This window comes from Ruditapes philippinarum, unplaced genomic scaffold (genome assembly GCF_026571515.1).
Source record: "Ruditapes philippinarum isolate M1 unplaced genomic scaffold, ASM2657151v2 ctg148_1_1_1_1, whole genome shotgun sequence".
NCBI lineage: Eukaryota > Metazoa > Mollusca > Bivalvia > Venerida > Veneridae > Ruditapes > Ruditapes philippinarum.
Window position 1 is genome coordinate 301,506 of NW_026862686.1, and position 17,488 is coordinate 318,993.

General features: G+C 32.4%; 2 protein-coding genes across 2 annotated transcripts; one reads left to right on the plus strand and one right to left on the minus strand.

Moving 5' to 3' along the window:
* Window positions 1-1,981: 1,981 nt before the first annotated feature.
* LOC132719883 (autocrine proliferation repressor protein A-like) lies at window positions 1,982-10,763 on the plus strand. The gene is made up of 14 exons (XM_060703835.1): window positions 1,982-2,331; window positions 2,901-3,012; window positions 3,348-3,459; window positions 4,291-4,407; window positions 4,964-5,056; window positions 5,851-5,940; window positions 6,308-6,437; window positions 6,999-7,119; window positions 7,593-7,680; window positions 7,970-8,008; window positions 8,400-8,488; window positions 8,933-9,026; window positions 9,415-9,480; window positions 10,089-10,763. The coding sequence occupies exons 1-14, from the start codon at window positions 2,115-2,117 to the stop codon at window positions 10,206-10,208; spliced, it is 1,488 nt and encodes a 495-aa protein (XP_060559818.1). The 5' UTR covers window positions 1,982-2,114; the 3' UTR covers window positions 10,209-10,763.
* A 1,630-nt stretch (window positions 10,764-12,393) lies between these two features.
* On the minus strand, window positions 12,394-17,310 carry LOC132719876 (uncharacterized). The gene is made up of 8 exons (XM_060703824.1): window positions 17,109-17,310; window positions 16,717-16,879; window positions 15,571-15,671; window positions 15,261-15,383; window positions 14,578-14,757; window positions 13,818-13,942; window positions 13,244-13,361; window positions 12,394-12,482 (listed from the first exon to the last, which is right to left on the minus strand). Exons 1-8 carry the CDS (start codon window positions 17,176-17,178, stop codon window positions 12,394-12,396), a joined length of 969 nt encoding a protein of 322 aa, XP_060559807.1. The 5' UTR covers window positions 17,179-17,310.
* Window positions 17,311-17,488: the final 178 nt, after the last annotated feature.

The following is a 17,488-nucleotide window of genomic DNA, read 5'->3' on the forward strand; positions in this document are numbered from 1 at the left end:
TAAAGTGGGGACACAAAAATAGTTTGAGTATTATTTTCAGCCGAACCGTTACGAATTTCAGAGGAGAACACTTGGTTGAGGGTCAGAAGAACAAAGTTCATGTAGAAATCAGTATCAATTGGCTACAAATTCAAAACTGAGATCCCCATTTATTTCTGTAGGCTGCGGGTCGAGTTTCCTAGTGCATTTTTAGGAAAATGCAAAAGATTTTATAGTGTTTATGTATAGTTTATTAAGCAGATGTAACCTTTTTCTTTCACAGTCCTAGATTAAAGTTACAATGAACCGTGCACTTTATTTACGGTCTGTAATCGAAACGACGGGCATTCTGCGTGTTTGATGAAGATCCTAGTCCCAGGTATGTGTCCAGTAATATTAGGATTGTCAATTACTTGAACAAAAATCTATACAAGGTCTTTCAAATATAATTTCTATTTGGAAAGATCCTGATCTATATCCAGACTTCGTTTATGATTAACAGACGACATACATGTTTAATTCACAATTACAACTTTTTGAAAGAGAGAGAAAAAGTCGCAGACTGTATAAATGTGAAACGATAAATTAGACTCTCAAATTAACATGTTTGTTACCTTTGGTAAGTTTTGAACATAAAAGCCTAATAGAAATAGTGTTATACAGTTCTACAGAATAACATTGGAATACGTTTCTATACAATAAACAACGTTGACTTTTTCTTTTCCCATCTACTTAATAGTTAATTAGTTTATTCAGTAATTACAATGAACCCGCCCTTGAGATGATTAAACTATTGGACATCATTTTTTCACTCGGTTAGTCATTGTGTTTACAAACATTTGTTGTTTCCATGGTTACCTTCACGTTCATCACATTTACTTCTTTGAAGTTTGTTGTTATGATTAATCATCACTTACAGAATACTTAAAAGTACATTTAAAAAGTGTTTAATTCAAATTTTATTTTTTCCCCGAAGTAATTCACAGTAAGTAAAACCTTTGTAGAACAAACACCTCTCAACAGCGACTGAAGTCTTATCTCCCAAAGGGTTGCTGAGTACATTGCCAATATGCACTTTCTTGCTCACCGGATAAACCGGGCCTCTCCATTCCATGTATTCCGACATCAACCATGTATTCAGGCACGATCGGGCACTTGAGTAGAAACACAGACAATACCAATATCATACAATTCGATACAATACAATACAATAAAACACAATACAATACAATACTAAACTGTACTATACTATTACAATACAATACAATGCAATCTACTGATATCTTAAAAGCTAAATTGATCGATATTTTAAATTCACCGTTTGAACGTTGTCGTATTATCAAAGATATATAAGTAAATAAATAACGATATATTGTACATGTATACATAAGATCTTGAATTCTGTCCAAACCTTACCAAGATCAAAACTTAAGTATGAAAAGATAAATGTTATACATTTGACATTAAAAATGCCCGAACAGTATCTACAGGTAAATTGAAAATATCAAATTGTTACAATCAGTGCGTGAGCACTACCAGGTAAACACAAAATTAATAATCTTTCTTCCCGGGTGTTATTAGATATTTAAACAGGAAGAAAAAAGATTTTACCAATCAGTGCTAACCCGGAAAAATGACAAATACCCTACCACCACAAGAGGTAATATAAATTGACAAAAACGCACGTGATTTCAATTAAATGTTTATGTTTATGTTGAATTAAGTTATAAAATGTAATACACAATCATGTAAGTAACTATTTCCTCTTACATACATGTATATACATTGGTTTAATATAGCGACATCGCCGTTCCGCATGACTTATTCTACTTTAATTAAATAATTGTAATAGAAAATGGGTATTTCAAAACTCTTGTTTAATTGAAGCTGGAAAATTTCCAGTTTCATTATAAATAGGATTTTCAAACTTCCTATGGGTTATTCCAAAAATAGTATTGATTATATTAAGGTTGATAAGAAATACTACTCAGTATATATAAGTGAAAACATCCGACAAGGTAGACCGATAAATTAAGATAACATTGTTTGTATATATGTAATCTTAAAGATATAGTTATATCGGCCTAGTCACATGAAATTCATACGATCAGGTCGTTTATAATTATAACACTTTTATGTTATATCAGTCAATTATTTGTAGAATAATGATGAGGACGGCTGTACTGGTGTTGTTGGCTGTAAACTGGTGCATACCCCGGGGGTCGGGCACACCCCTAGACGACTACGTGAATAGACCCGACCCTACCTACAATTATGAGATTATTGACACCTATACTGGTTCCGGGTATACGTTATATACGATCAACATGACTTCACAAACATGGAAACCAGGTATATATAAGTTTTCATTCTTCTTTCTTTCTATCTTTCTTTCTTTCTTTCTTCTGTTTCTTTCTTTCTTTTTTTCTTTCTTTTTTTGTCTTTCTTTCTTTCTTTCTTGCTTTCTTTTTTTCTTTCTTTCTTTCTCTCTTTCTTTCTTCGTTCTTTCTTTCTTCCATTCTTTCTTTCTCTCTCTCTCTCTTTCTTTCTTACAGACATAATTAAATGTACATAGTATATCTTTTGCATTGTCTGTACAAAATGCATATCAGTCTCAGATAAACCTATTAGAACTGTAACAAGTTTTTTTCTACAAGTGTTTTATGTATGATAAAAAGTAAAAACAATAATGATATATAACATGTATATTGATATAAGTTCACAATCAGGAGTCAATAATAAATATACACTTTAATATGACTGTCAACCTACTTAATACATAAATCAACAAAGTCACCGTGTAAAGATATAAGTATTTTTCCCGATTTATTACACATTCATTATGATTATAACAGTTAACTACGTAGTCATTATTCAGAGCCTCTTCACTATATACAATAAATAAACGGTTTAATTTTCAGATTTACAAAGTCAGCCTGTCTGGTGGCACTATTTGTCCGTCACTGTACCTGACAAACTAGATCTACAGAACGCCGGTTTCCTCTTCATTGACGGCGGATCAAACACAAATAGGTAGATAACTTTTGTTTTTACCCCTAACCTGCTGTATTTGTATTTATATTCATTTGTCGAATTGTGCTTAAGGCGGTGCTAGGGAGCGTTGACGGTTGCTCGTATTTACAAATACTGTCAATAAACAGTTTTACTGAACCGAGGCTTCCACATTAAATTTTTGCCTTTAAGTATTTAGGGCTACATTACAGTCTCGCATTTTAAAATGTATTCATAGATAGACCGAAAGTGAGACCGATTGCATTTCATTTAGACCAAATACGAACTACAGTCAATAAATAGACGATAACTGTTATATTTATTTGTATAAGAATGGCCAAATTTTAATATTTTAGCCCACCGAAGCCGACAGACACATTTGTGGAATTAACTACCATCGTGGCTGCAACGACAAACTCAGTTGGTGCGAATCTCAAAATGGTGCCAAATCAACCTATTGTTTTCAAGGTATAATTTGGACACATTTGTTTGCAAAATGCGAAATTCACAGACATTTTAAATGAAATTACAGGATAGAAAATTAGAAAGATAGCTTGGGGTTTTTTTTCACAGTAAAGCCCCTCTTGTCAATTTATCCTCGGTGATAGACATAATGTGTCATACTTGTTCATAATGTCAGTACAAGATGTTTATATTTGTTTCGAGTTCAAAATTATTAACCGACTTGGTGTCACCAATACAAGATATATTCACCCACATATACATAACAACTGTAAACATATAACTAACTTCTAATTCGAATATCTTATCCCGTATGTTAGAGTACTTTTTCCGTTCGAAAATCTTTTCCATTGGCAGCTATATTATTCATTGCGATGGATAAGATTCTACAAAACTTTATGTGTGGTATAAAGATTTAGTTTATTTGTTCTACTTGTAGTCAGAATTGTTTGCTGTGTTATTCTGTGTTGTGTCATAGGTAGAAATTAAATACATGCACATATATTTGAATTGTTGTATCCAAAATAAGTGTCCATCGGCATATGATTAAATCTTCAGTATCATTTGAACTGTATATGGGCCGCGTCATGACAAAACCAACATAATGGGTTTGGGACCAGCATGGATCCAGACCAGCCTGCGCATCCGCGATTCTGATTAGGATCCATGCTGTTCGCTATCAGTTTCTCTACTTGTTATAGGGTTTGTAAGCGAACAGTATGGATCCTGATCAGATTGCGCGAATGCGCAGGCTGGTCTGGATCTATGCTGGTCGCAAACGCACTATATTGGTTTTGTCATGGAACTGCTAATACTTTATTTGTCTTTAACTTATAGGCTGATCCAAAACAGCAGAGAAGAACGGAAGACGCTATTATCGCATGGACGTGGAAAACGTTCGTAGATCAAAAAGGTGCCGATCCAGAAATATTGTTACGTATGCCAATGACAAAGGTAGGTTTTAGATGCTATATTGTGGGTGAGTTAGAAGTAAATAAATTTATATAAATTAATCTTAGTTTGATTGTGTCGGAAGCTATAAGCTTATGAAACACTCTCGAATCCGTTCCTGGTACAAACCAGTACTAAGTAATGAATTATTGTTTCTTGTTCAAAGAAACAACGGTTTGCCCCTGACAGGGTTTGAACACAAAAATGCAAAGAAATGGGTTATCACTAGATGAATGGGCACACTCCTAGAACTTCAGCTACATACTTTTATACGTTTTATAATGGTTAATTTTCGAAAACGTTTCATACCACACCATTGAAACAAACCTGTATTTATAGAAAAAAAGTTATATCATATTTTCTCTCTCTTTTTTCCTGCATTTTATTTCATCAATATTTCTCAATATTACATTTATAAGAATGTAATAAGTAAAATTATAAGTGAATATTTTAAAACGCAGATTTATATTTAACTGAAACTTGTTAAATAATGCTCTATTGAAGCCTACTGTTTTTATTCTGTTCAAAACATGTTTGTGTGTGTTTGTTTTTCCTCAAGGCTGGTGTGCGTGCATTGGACACAATGAATGATTTAACAATGAAGAAGAAAGGCGTCGGTGTAGACAGATTTCTTGTTGCGGGAGCTTCTAAGGTTAGTAAGCTATTGATGGTTCATTATTTTTTTTAAATATGTGAATAATTCTTTTGATCGTCCTTGTGGCTTAGGGGTTCTCTTAAGTTTTACTGGTTGAGGCATCAAATTGAAGCCACCGTTTAACCCTGCGTGATCGTAAATAGGCTTATTACTGAAGTCCATGCATCTCTTAGCTCCAGCATGCAGGTGAGGTGGTGTTAACCCCAGATGTTCCTTTAAGTTTGCATCACTGGAGGTTATCTAAGATCATATTTCCTGTTTCGGTGCCATATGACCTAAACTGTGTTTGTGCGCTGTAAAACAAACCCAAACAAACAAAACAAAAATATGTTGATATTTATGTTGTTTCGGAGAGATGTACGTTTCAATATTAAATTATTTCATTAAATTAATATTGTGCTCTTGTTTTTTTATAATATATCTACAGAGAAACTTTTTCGCGATTGAGCTATCGGTATTATCATTGAAATGCTTGATAACATTTCGAGTTAATAACAGACTAAAACATCTACTAAACTCACTCAAATATATGATTTCAAAACTAAAATCCCTTAAAAAAGCAATGGGAAAATCCAGAGCAGGACAATTTAAGAATAAAAATTTAGCAATAAAAAGGTGAACTTGTATCCGTTCGGCTCAACTGGCGAAAGTCTTTAAATTGCCTTATTACAACTAATTGCCTTATAACAACTAATTGCCTTATTACAACTAATTGCATTATTACAACTAATTGCCTTATTACAACTAATTGCCTTATTACAACTTATTGTCTTATATCTGTTATGTTTCAGCGAGGCTGGACTACTTGGACGGTTGGTGCTGTAGACAAGAGAGTTATTGCCATAGCACCCATTGTCATGGATCTGCTTAACATGCAAACTGTAAGTTAAGCAAAACTTTAAAGTCCCGTTTTGAGAAAATGTATTTAAAAGATAATTACACACGCATTTACAATGTATATCACGACCCACGACGTCTATTGTTTTTTGGGGTTTTTTTTTTTTGTTAATGAAGAATCAATGTTCTCATAAGAGTTGTACTTGTTTTTTTTTTTTTTTTTTTTTTTTTTTTTTTGGGGGGGGGGGGGTTGTTAGTTTTGTCATGGTCCATTTACATTGTACTTAACTGTGAATATTTTCTCAGAAAAAGTTTATGCAATTCCTTTAAATGTTTCATCAAAATCAAAAGTGGACTGTAGTTTTTGGAATAAAGTTCTCACCAAATTGCAGAATTCATTTCTGTTTTCAGAACTTACATCATTATTATAGAGCATTAGGTGGCTGGACGTTCGCCTTCGATGATTACTATAACTTGAACTTTACACAAGATCTGGATAGCCCCTATATCAAACAAATGGCATCTATAATTGACCCTCTCTGTAAGTTTGTTGTTGATGTTGTTGTTTTCCTCCTAACAGATTCTTATTTTCAGTTCAGATAGTTTAGTTAACGGCGGATTAAGCAAATAATCAAATATCTAACTGCTAAAGAATGATATAAAGAATGACCATGATAACATAAAAGGGAACACAACTTAAGTACCAAATACAATGTAATTATATTAATTATTATCAAGTGAAAACATTTAAGGTTAAAATATTGCCAAAGGAAAATGAAGAAAATCCAAAGAATGATAATATCATGGATTACTATGAATAAAGAATATTAATTTATCAATTTGCAATATGAATAAAAAATATTTGCTGTTGAATTTTCTTTGATTGTGTTTTCCTTCTTTTTCATGAAACTTTATACAATTGTACTGATATTCTTAGTTGTTTGCTTTCTAAATATACATTAGACTTGATCTATGCCACCAAAATATAGATATACCGATGCTAAATCTAGTTGTAAAGTCTACTTTGAGTAATATATTTTGCCATTCTTTCACGTTGTTTCCTTTGCTAATCAATTTAATCCTACATTTGTTCATTTTACAGCATACAATGACAGATATGAAAATAAACCAAAACTTATCACAAGTACAGGAGGCGATGAGTTCTTCATGGTTGATGATTCTAAATATTATTTTGATACCCTCAAAGGACCAAAATACCTCCGGTAGGTTTTCTATTGTAATATGCCTGATATCATATAGATGAATCATGAAGGAGTACAGTTTGTAGCAAGCTTGTGCGTCCTTGCAGTCTAACCCTCTTAGTATTTTGATATTTGATTCCAAATTATAGGTAATCGATTTTTCTCCATTGCAAACCAGGGTAAATCATAAACACAAACTTAGCAGTATAACTGTTAAAGTAACATTAAAGAAAGAATATTAATAATGTCTCAGAATTATTATTTACAATTTACATGAGAAAATGCATAGAATCACTGTAACTTGTTGTAGAAATACAAACACATTTGAACTATTTCTGGTATGATTATTGGCGACGCCGGTGAGCGGCGTCGTCTTTTACGGAATGCTTCGCCCTTTGGCCCATGGTAAGAGCTGTTATTATTCGCAGTTAATGTCATGTTGTGTTGATATGTTTTTAAAAAATCAAGTAAGCAAATATGTTGTTTAATTGCAGGATGATACCAAACGCTGAACACAGTCTCGCGGGCCACGAGATCGGTTTGTTGTTTGGCATACGAGCGTTTTACTTGTCAGTCATGAGGGTAACTATCAGACCACATTTGATATTATTATTTCTAACTTAACTTTATAAGCCTAACCTTTTTTGATCCGGATAAATAAAATATGGGTGCCATTTCAGTTATATGCAAATAAATTCGTTCCGAAAAGTGGTACCAGTTGCCAGATATCTCCAGATGTTTTGTACGAATCTAAAATGAACCAATACCAATCTTCTGATTGCATTCGTTTTAAAAGCAATATGAATAACATTACGACTTAATAATGATTTACGTGTTTATATTGTCGTCTGATTGTCGTTTTTTTTTCCAGAACAAACCTCTACCTCAAATTAGCTGGAAACTAAACACTGTAAGTACTTATATCGTTTTTATGGTTATTGCTGTTGCTGCAGTAGTTTTTGTTGTTGAACAAATTCACAAAAACATGATAATTAAGAATAAATTCATCTTATTGTTATATTTTTCTGGTCCTTCGGGATCATCGATTCCAGCACTTTTAAGTGTTGAATATTCCTCATGTACAGACTCGGTCAGAGTCTGCAATTTTCATATTATTTTGTTGTGATTAATGCTTCCAAGGGATCACCCTTTCTCCAGATCTTTCATATCTTTCTCTTATGTATTTTGCTGAACATCTATTTATTTACCGTTGGATTTACAAATAGTTCCATGAAAATTCTCTCTTATTTAATTCACTGTAACATTTTTTTTCTCTAATATATACCATTTTTAATACGCAGACGTCAACTGGCGGGAAAATAACGTTGATGTCAGACACTATACCACAGACAGTTCACTGTTATCATGCGACAACATTAGACGCAAAAAGGTAAAGAAAATATATGTTCAGTAATTATTCTATATGTTTTTTATGTGACTAATGTCATGCTGGGCACCAACATGACCATTTTAGATGGCGAATGTGCTGAAATTTTGTACTCATTTCTATGGAACATGTTGTTTTAATAAAGAATTTGTAGACATCAAAACAAAAGAGGACAGAGTTTATCAGTCGTCACATACTTAGAATATAAAAAAAACTTTTAGAAATAAATACATGTAGTGAGATTTTAGTTACAGTGGTTCAATTTGCCCTATGTGCGTTCCAGATAAAGACTATAATTATATGGAAAACCACCGAATAAATTTGATTTTTGTGGTCCTTTTCTCATCTAACTATACCCTAGCTATGTTTTTTACATGACCCGTTCAAGTGAGTGGTAAGTTTTAATTTGAGAACGTGTAATACATGTTGAAATTGTATCTTTTGTAGAAAAGATTTTCGTCTGCTCAGAGGGACACCAGGCGATCCAAGTAAACCCCAGGTACATCCGGTCTTATGGAAACAACAGTATGTTCCACAAACGGTAAAAAACAAATTCAAGCATATTATAATGAAATAAATAAATTTTGTATTACATAAGAATCAAAATACGCACATAGTGCTTTGAATTTTAACAGTTTTAGTTCGAAACATGAACGATTAAGTTGGAGGATTGTTTTCCTAAAAATATTTGTTATTTTCTCTGTATTCTAGTGGCAATTATGGATTGCCTAGGTCATGAAGTTACACCTGTCACTATATTGTCGTCTGCTTTTGATTTTTAAGGGGCAGCTCAAAAAGAGGACAATTTCAAACTATATTTCTGTTGTTTGTTTACTGTTGTACTAAAATATGTACTAAATAGTTGTAGTATATGTACATTAGTGCTATATCCAAATAATTAGATATTATTCTGTCATAATGTACTATAGAGCTCTACAACATGGGAAATGGAATTAAATAATCCAGTTGAGGGATGGACGGCCTTCTTTATCCAGGTATGTTTTGTAGCATTTTATTCAAGCTTACGACAGTGTATGAAAGTTTGTTTTTTTCATTTATAGATTTTTGTACACAGTCAATGTTTTCAGTTTGTAATCGATTCATTTTATTTTTTGTAATATGTACAAACTGTTACTACTTTCTGATAGAAATTCAAGCTTTCTTACATTTAAGTATAAAATATTTTGAAACCTCTCGCTCTCATGGAGCTATGTGATTTACATATAGTTTGACACAAAATCCCGCCATTTCCCTTAAAACAATGATCGTATGTTTTGAATAGTGTTTATTTATTGCGCTTCTTGTAAGGAAATGTGTAATGTTAATATACAATCATGAGAAGAAACAATAAAACTTTGTTCGCTATGAGCTGAACAAGAAGCGAAAAAATATCCGTTATAATCTGTACGCTACGCCATGTTAATAGGCATGATAAATATAGCAGTGTTCATTATAAACATATATTTTAATTTTGAACATAGAATGGAAAACATAGGACAATATGGGTACGATATAGCCGGAAGCTAGTTATAACAGGAAGTTTGTAATATCCGGAAGTTCACTATATCCGGGGAAGCTTTTTAGAATTGAAATGTATTTTCAGGTGACGTTTGCTGGTGTAGAGGATTCTGTATTAGAGTTTACCACCCAGACGTTGATAATTCCCGACACAGACCCGTTCCCTGATTGCCTCGGACAGCAATGCAAGGGCACTCTTGTGTAGACAGTCTTATGTTGTAAATTACGACAATGTGAATAGAATAGTGTGATAACCTAATTAACTAAAGATATATTGATGTTCACTTTGGATTGTGACTTAGTGAATGCATTATTGTGTCTTCTTTGAATTCTCAGGAATACTGTAATGAATTAGTTTAACCTGTCAGCTATTTATAAAAAAAACCCACCCACTGTTAGTTTAATTTAAATTTGATCGCTATTTAAAGAATAACATGAGTTATTTTAAAATCATAGATTGGTATACATGTATATTGGTATTGGTAGTAGTGCAAATTGTTTGATTGAATATATAAAGACAGGAATGAACACACAATTTTACCAAAACAGTCCGAGTGACTCTAGTCCTTTCTCGGTGCTCGATTTTAATTTTAAGCTACTGTCATATGTATGGTAAACAATGTCCTTAATGTCCTTATTTTTTTGAATGTCAGTAATATTTAAGTGCAATATTATGTTTATTCTATATACATGTATATAATCCTTTGTATGTTTATGTCATTTCACTTCTGCCAAATATAAAACATACAAAAGTGCAGAAGTTGGTTTTTTATCATTTTTATCTCTGTAGCTGGTGACTTAACCAGAAACTCATTTTACAAGTTATAATAGTTAAACAATACTGACAAGGTAATAATCTGTGGAGAATAATGACAAATTGCAGTATTTTTTGATAATTTGGGAATCGTAAATACTTTTTAAAAGTAAGAATACAACGCTGTTGCCAAGAGATCATAGATATAATCGATCGATTGACTGATTAATTGTTTTTAAAATCGTCCAGTTTATTTTTTTAGACTAATCATGACGAATAAGCATAAAATGACAATTCTTGAATGTGCACCTTGCTAAAATTTCAAAACGTTTATACGTCTGTCAATAGACAGTCGCTCGTGTAAGGCACTGCGAACGCTCCTGTTTAAAATTCTCGGCTGCTCAATTACGGGCATGCCGGTGTAAAGCAGAAATGCTCAGGACCTCGATAAATCATACCTTTGACATGTTGTCAGTGTAACCGTTAGACCACATGTCTCCTCCTTTTAAAAATATTGATAATTTTCCTGGTATAATAAGGTATGGCTTACAGATATTATAGATAAAAGTACTTTACCAAATTAATAAAACATGACTTTTTGAGGAAGAAAAAAAAACACAGTCACTCGTTGTGTATATTTCCTACAATTTTATTTCTTTAATATGAATAATGAAACTTTGAAGATTAAAAAACGAAATCATACAGTTTTACAAAATTAATTTTTGCAAATATCAGAATTTTTACACACAACTAAACAAAATATAAATACAACTCAATGACAAACTGTACATACAAACTCGTATAAAATAAAGGTATGAAAATTCCTGAAAACTAAGGACATCAGAATTGAATATCTTCCAACAACTAGCACAAATTTTTGCTTTTATCATACATGTATATAACAAACGGTGATGATTCAACCTAAATGAAGTAACTTTTAGAATTTTGCCGAATATCAAAATAAACAGGATTCATAAATACACTATTATTTGTTAGTCTGAATGTTTGTTGCAAGATCAGGCGGTGTTTGTGTTGTAAGTTGACTATGTCTCAAAATATCTTCCACCTTTTTCGAGATTGGTGACGAACTTGATACATTTTTGTTCAAAATGATTTATTTCGTAATTTGTATGCACCTTTTGGTTTGATATTTATGGAACATTTTCTACAATTATACTCCAGAAAATCACAAAAATGCTAAGACTCATATTCAGTGCAAACATGAATGTCTATAACAATCTGGCAAAACTACCTTACAGGCGGCTGTGCATTTCTTCCATAAATTCTAAAGATGACTATAATCGTTTTGTTAAGACAAGATAGAACGCTGATAGCAAAAAAAGATTGAGATGTACATCTTGTTTCATAGTAACATGATTTCATATTAACATGTTGTCATATCATCAATTTATCAATATTCTGTCTTTTCCGCTCTTGATATCCGTGCGCCATCTTTAAATTTTAGTACATTTCTTTTAAATTTTATGTAAATAGATCAAAACTATAATTTTCTATTAAATGCTAAAAAATGATTTTATATTGTGTATTCTGTGTAATATTGTTGTTATTTTGAAACTATTCATACAAGCACTCATAACAATCCGGCTGACAAAGCACATTTACCCCGAACGACCAATCATAACAAATATGCAATCACAAAATGAGCGAGATCATCATCATCACAAACATTGCGTAAATGTCGTTCCATAGTCCAGCCGCAGCACTCTGAAATTAGAAATGGAAAGTAGAGATAGGTGCTGTTTCCTTACCATTATTGTATAATTATCAAAAGAGCGCTTCAGTAGAATTCAGTCTTTTAACCATTTAACAGACGCATGCAAAGTCCACAGACCTGGGATATGCGTGACACATACACGTTCTTGACAACTTGGTTGACAACAATAACTGTTTTCAAAATTTAATACTCAATCGGTGTCCTTGCTTTTTCTTCGTGTTTTTTTTATTATTTTCATTGTTATTATTATTATCATTATTATTCATTCATTCGTTCGTTCGTTCATTCATTCATTCATTCATTCAAAAATTAATAAATCATAATAAATAAAGATTATACTTACAGGACATATAACTGAAAAAAATAAATAAAATAATAAACGAAATTAATACAAGTATCGTTGATTGAATGGTAGATCGAAATGTTAAATAAAGTATTTAAATTGTCCAGTTAATGATATGTTTCTGCGTGTTACAACTTTTAATTAAATGAGTGCATTACTTTAGCATTCAAGTAAACGTACAAGTAAGTTAATAATATTCTTAAATTTAAATTGATAAAACTTATATTTGTCAAAAGTAAAGACTGAACATAATTTGCTGAGAGTTTTACTTATATTTCACAGGGTAATATACTTTATTGCCATATAAATCAAATACATATGATAAAATTTGATTAAGATATTGTACTTCCAACTGCTATATCATTTAAATGAACGCTTAAAGAACGGGCTATTGAAATGTTTACATACCGGATGGTAGCATCACCAAACTTCCGCCGGCTGAAGGAACGGATGTCGGCGTCTGTGAAGAGTGACACAGTTGTGGGTATTGTGTCGCATACGTGTAGTCGCCCAATGTGCCAGACACCTTAAATGAAATTATATGCACGTCATGAAAGAATCTCAAGAATTTAATGATTTTAGGCTGTTAGATCTCGGCGGATTTTATTTAACAAATCAACGACCACACACAAGATTTTAATCAAAGCAACATGCGTCCAGAAAATCTACCGTTGTACTATAATTTCAAAACATCCCTTCAAATACATAAAATAGTTGAAAGATATCGAAATATCGCTTTAAAACTTTCCTTTTTTTTACATTTTCGCTTCGAAAACAGACAGTCCGTTTTCCCGAAATCGAGTTAGACCGTCTTTTATTATATACTAATGATGTACTTGAAATTAAATTTGCGTGGAAGCATTTCAACAAAAAATACATATCACCTGATTGAACTAATTTTTACCGAATCTATTATTCTATTGCGATTAAAAAAAAATTACATGTATCATTCTGCTGTTAATTTTTCTTTCATGAAGCAGACGACACTTACCAAGCACGTGAATCTGAATGTTGTCGCCTCGTCTGTTGTGTTGTCAAGGTTCAGCAGGAAGGTGTACGTGTACGAGTCAATACTGTGACTGAACGCACACTGTAACAGACCGCCAGCTGAAATAGAATACATGTAATTCTTAGACTTTAATACGACTGATTAAGTTCCATGACCTCTGAATAACAGCGCAACTTACAATTGTGGTATTATATCAGAACAAAAATCTGGCAAAGCAAAGGGGGAAATCCCTCGGCAACAATGAAAACAACAAAATAACAAGAAAATTGCAGAGTATGTTCACGAGGGATAATAAAAAAGTGCAACATGCCACACGCCCCTTAGCAACGGCGTAAGCGGTATTCAATCATTCTTCAACGTTAAATGTGCTTGAATGAATGACCCCGAAGGTTCAGAAAAATATAATACTTAAAGAAGGCTGCTTTAAATTAGAGCGGCTACTATTTATATTTGTGAGACAATACAATAAATAATGATACTACGCAGTAAACAAATTAACGTTTTTAGCTCTTCAGAATGTACGGTCACAGAAACAAGCATTTAAAAGACTTAACGTAAACAAATAAGGATGAACAGTTTGGTTTTAAGTGTGAAAAAAAGTTTATCCAAGCTCGATTGAACCACTTTCGATTTCGTTTTCTAGAACTAACTAGATCTAGTACTGGTACATTCTGGAGAAGAAATATATTTTAATAACATCTTATATTTGTATAACATATTATATTTGTATTACCGGAAAACGCAACAGGTGTGCTACACAGCGACATATTCACTGTTGGCTTTGTAACGTCCGTACAGACGTCCAGGCTGCTGTTGCCTAGTCCACATGTTGTACTGGACGACATTGTCAATGTGTAATTGTACTGACCACGTATATCGTTCGGACAATCTTGCTCGGCGTCCTCAAAAGATCCTGTGAATTACACGCAATTGTATTCTTCAACTTTATAGTACCAAATTAACAATATAAAAATTACCAAAATTTCTACTATAAATAAAAATCTTCAGACTTTAATCTATACATAAGTGATAATAGCTCAATAACTAGATTCAAGACGAACAATAAAACTTAGTAAAAGGTCGTGTCCAATCATGCCTTTGTCTTTAAGAGATATTCCTATTAGCACAAAGCGTTTGCATGTTCTTTTAGTCCTCTTTACTAAAGATCCATTATGTCCCAAAAATGCTATTATATTTTTTTATCAAAAACTTTTTAAGCACTGGTGTCCTTTACAATTTTCGAAAAAAGGACTCATTGGCCATATAGCTGACCCCAATTCGTTTGCTGTTTGAAAATAAGATTTAGTATTTTGTGTGCCATTTTGTTTATGCATGTATTTTGAATTCATTAATAATTATATTAATTATATTATTAAAAATGAAAATAGTATGTGCTTTGTTAAACCTATACGTTACCTTGTTTGACAAGCATCTCCCAGGAAGTGATGTCAGGGGTGTCGTCACATATATCCAGCTTTGTCACCGACGATATAGAGGGGTACGCTTTCAGACGCTCATTGTACGCTTGTGGATTCACCCCTATTAAGACAATGACAACGAAAATTGAGGGAAAAAACAAATATCTTTCTTAACAAGTGAAAGTTTCTTTACAGTTGGTAGTATGAAGTTGTTTAACATGTAAGCAGAAATATCTCTGGTGGAGGTCGAAGTTAATAAGTTTATGATAATAATTATATGTTGATAAGTTTATTAATCTATAACTTACTTGTTGTGTGGTAGTACACAAGGGACCCTTTCGTAATCTCACTAAATTCTAAACAGAAATATGCTCTGTGTAAAGCGTTGTGTAGCGTGAACAACTCGGATCTGAGAAAAAAAATGAAAAAATGTCAATAAAGTCGTATCTTAGATTTTGGTCCAATGTTCTAAGATATACAGTAGTCAGAGTTAAAACTCAGACCTCTGGTACTCGATTGGTCAGACACCCCGCACAGAACAAGCGCTGCCCAATGAAAATCCTTAAGTGCGAGGCAGATGTCAGAAAAGTTCTGTAACCTCGAGGCCAGCTTTGCTTGCTTGTGTGTAAATTTTCAAGTATCAGCAATTTTGAAAGCTGTTTATGTTCATATTAGAATTGGCAAGATTTTTTCCTAAATCATCTTTAGCGTTAATAGTTGAAACCATTAAGCCATCTTAGTGTTTTCAGATTGTAGCATGCGGAAATGCGTAACGGATACGTTAAATATGTTTGCGTGGTATGGAAGAAAAGGCCTGATAGCAAACAGTACAGACAGATAGCAAACATACATACAAACATATACTAATTAGTTGTTGATATTTGATAACGTAAGAAAATATATTACCAGTATTTTGTACATGTACTTCAGATCATCCTATGTATAAAAGAAGTAACTTTGTTGAATTATGTAAATGATGACATCATTGATTTCCCGGTGACATATAGGCCCAAAGGGCCGGGTGCCTTTTCTTTCATCTGTATATTATGTATTTATGTCATTTATGCACATGTCACGATAATAAACTATATCTTATCTTATCTTATCTTATACTAGATTTACATTATTATAAGATCACATTATCAGCTTGGGAAAACGAAGAAAAAAAACCCCGGCAAATATTTGAAAATAATGAAATTTAACGGTTTATCACTGCTCTAATTCAATTGAATTACATATATGACATAAATATAAATACTTTTCTATGGTAACTTTTCAATAGTAAGGTCACATTATCAGTCGGGGCAGAAAAGAGGGGAAAAAAGTCAAGAAACAATATCTCTTCGAGTTTACTTAATTTTGCTCTTATTTTTTCCCATACAGTATCTTTTGACCAATTAACTTATTTGCGCATGTTTGGTTGTATTTGATGATGTTTTAACACTAAGTCTTACCTGATAACATACGTGTCAGCAGAATTCATGAAACACGTATATGTTAATGGTCCAGTCAATGTCGTATTAATGTCGCTAATTGTCGTCGAGTTAATGATGAGGGCTCCTCGGCGGCTACTGTACCAGGTACCAGTCCAAGAGCTCGGAAAATCACATCCTTCCGCTGCAAAATATAGTTCGAGAGGTCAGAAATCTCGCATTCTCATTTTTTTCCAGAGCGCGATTTACATGTAATTCTAACAATTTCCAGCGTCTAACCAAAAAACCAAATCAACAAAACATTGTTTAAATTTTTAACTGATTTAATTAGGGTCTTTCAAATAGAATTTTTGAAAGATCCCGACTAATTTGAAGAAGAAAAAAATTAAGACTTTGGAAGAAAAAACACTTACCTAAAAACAACGACGATGACACAATAAATGACGAAACAAATAGTGAATAAAACAACTTCGTAAAATCCATGAGATATGATTTTAGTAATAAATAATAAAATAGAGACGAAATTTTATCAATTAATTATCAATCAATTAATTATTCACAAAGTTATTAATTAAATAAGATTCGTCTCTAAGTAAAAATATACGTTTTGTTAACTTTTCTAAAGTAAATGAAACAGAGAATTGGAAAAAAATTCAGCGCATTGATTTATTGGCCGAACTTTGGCTTTGAAAGACGAAAATTTCATGAATGTGTCAAAAACACCGGCAAAATTTTTATATCAGTTAAAAGAGTTGTCAGTTTTTAGTGTATGACAGTTTCAGATATTGTGAAA

Coding starts and splice junctions, on each gene's coding strand:
- LOC132719876 (XM_060703824.1), bottom strand. CDS start 17,178: ATGGATTTTACGAAGTTGTTTTATTCACTATTTGTTTCGTCATTTATT. Junction 14,758..15,260: donor GGAGATGCTTGTCAAACAAG/GTAACGTATAGG, acceptor TGTAATTCACAG/GATCTTTTGAGGACGCCGAG. Junction 12,483..13,243: donor TTTGGTGATGCTACCATCCG/GTATGTAAACAT, acceptor TTCTAATTTCAG/AGTGCTGCGGCTGGACTATG.
- LOC132719883 (XM_060703835.1), top strand. CDS start 2,115: ATGTTATATCAGTCAATTATTTGTAGAATAATGATGAGGACGGCTGTA. Junction 3,013..3,347: donor GGCGGATCAAACACAAATAG/GTAGATAACTTT, acceptor TTAATATTTTAG/CCCACCGAAGCCGACAGACA. Junction 7,681..7,969: donor TTTACTTGTCAGTCATGAGG/GTAACTATCAGA, acceptor TTTTTTTTCCAG/AACAAACCTCTACCTCAAAT.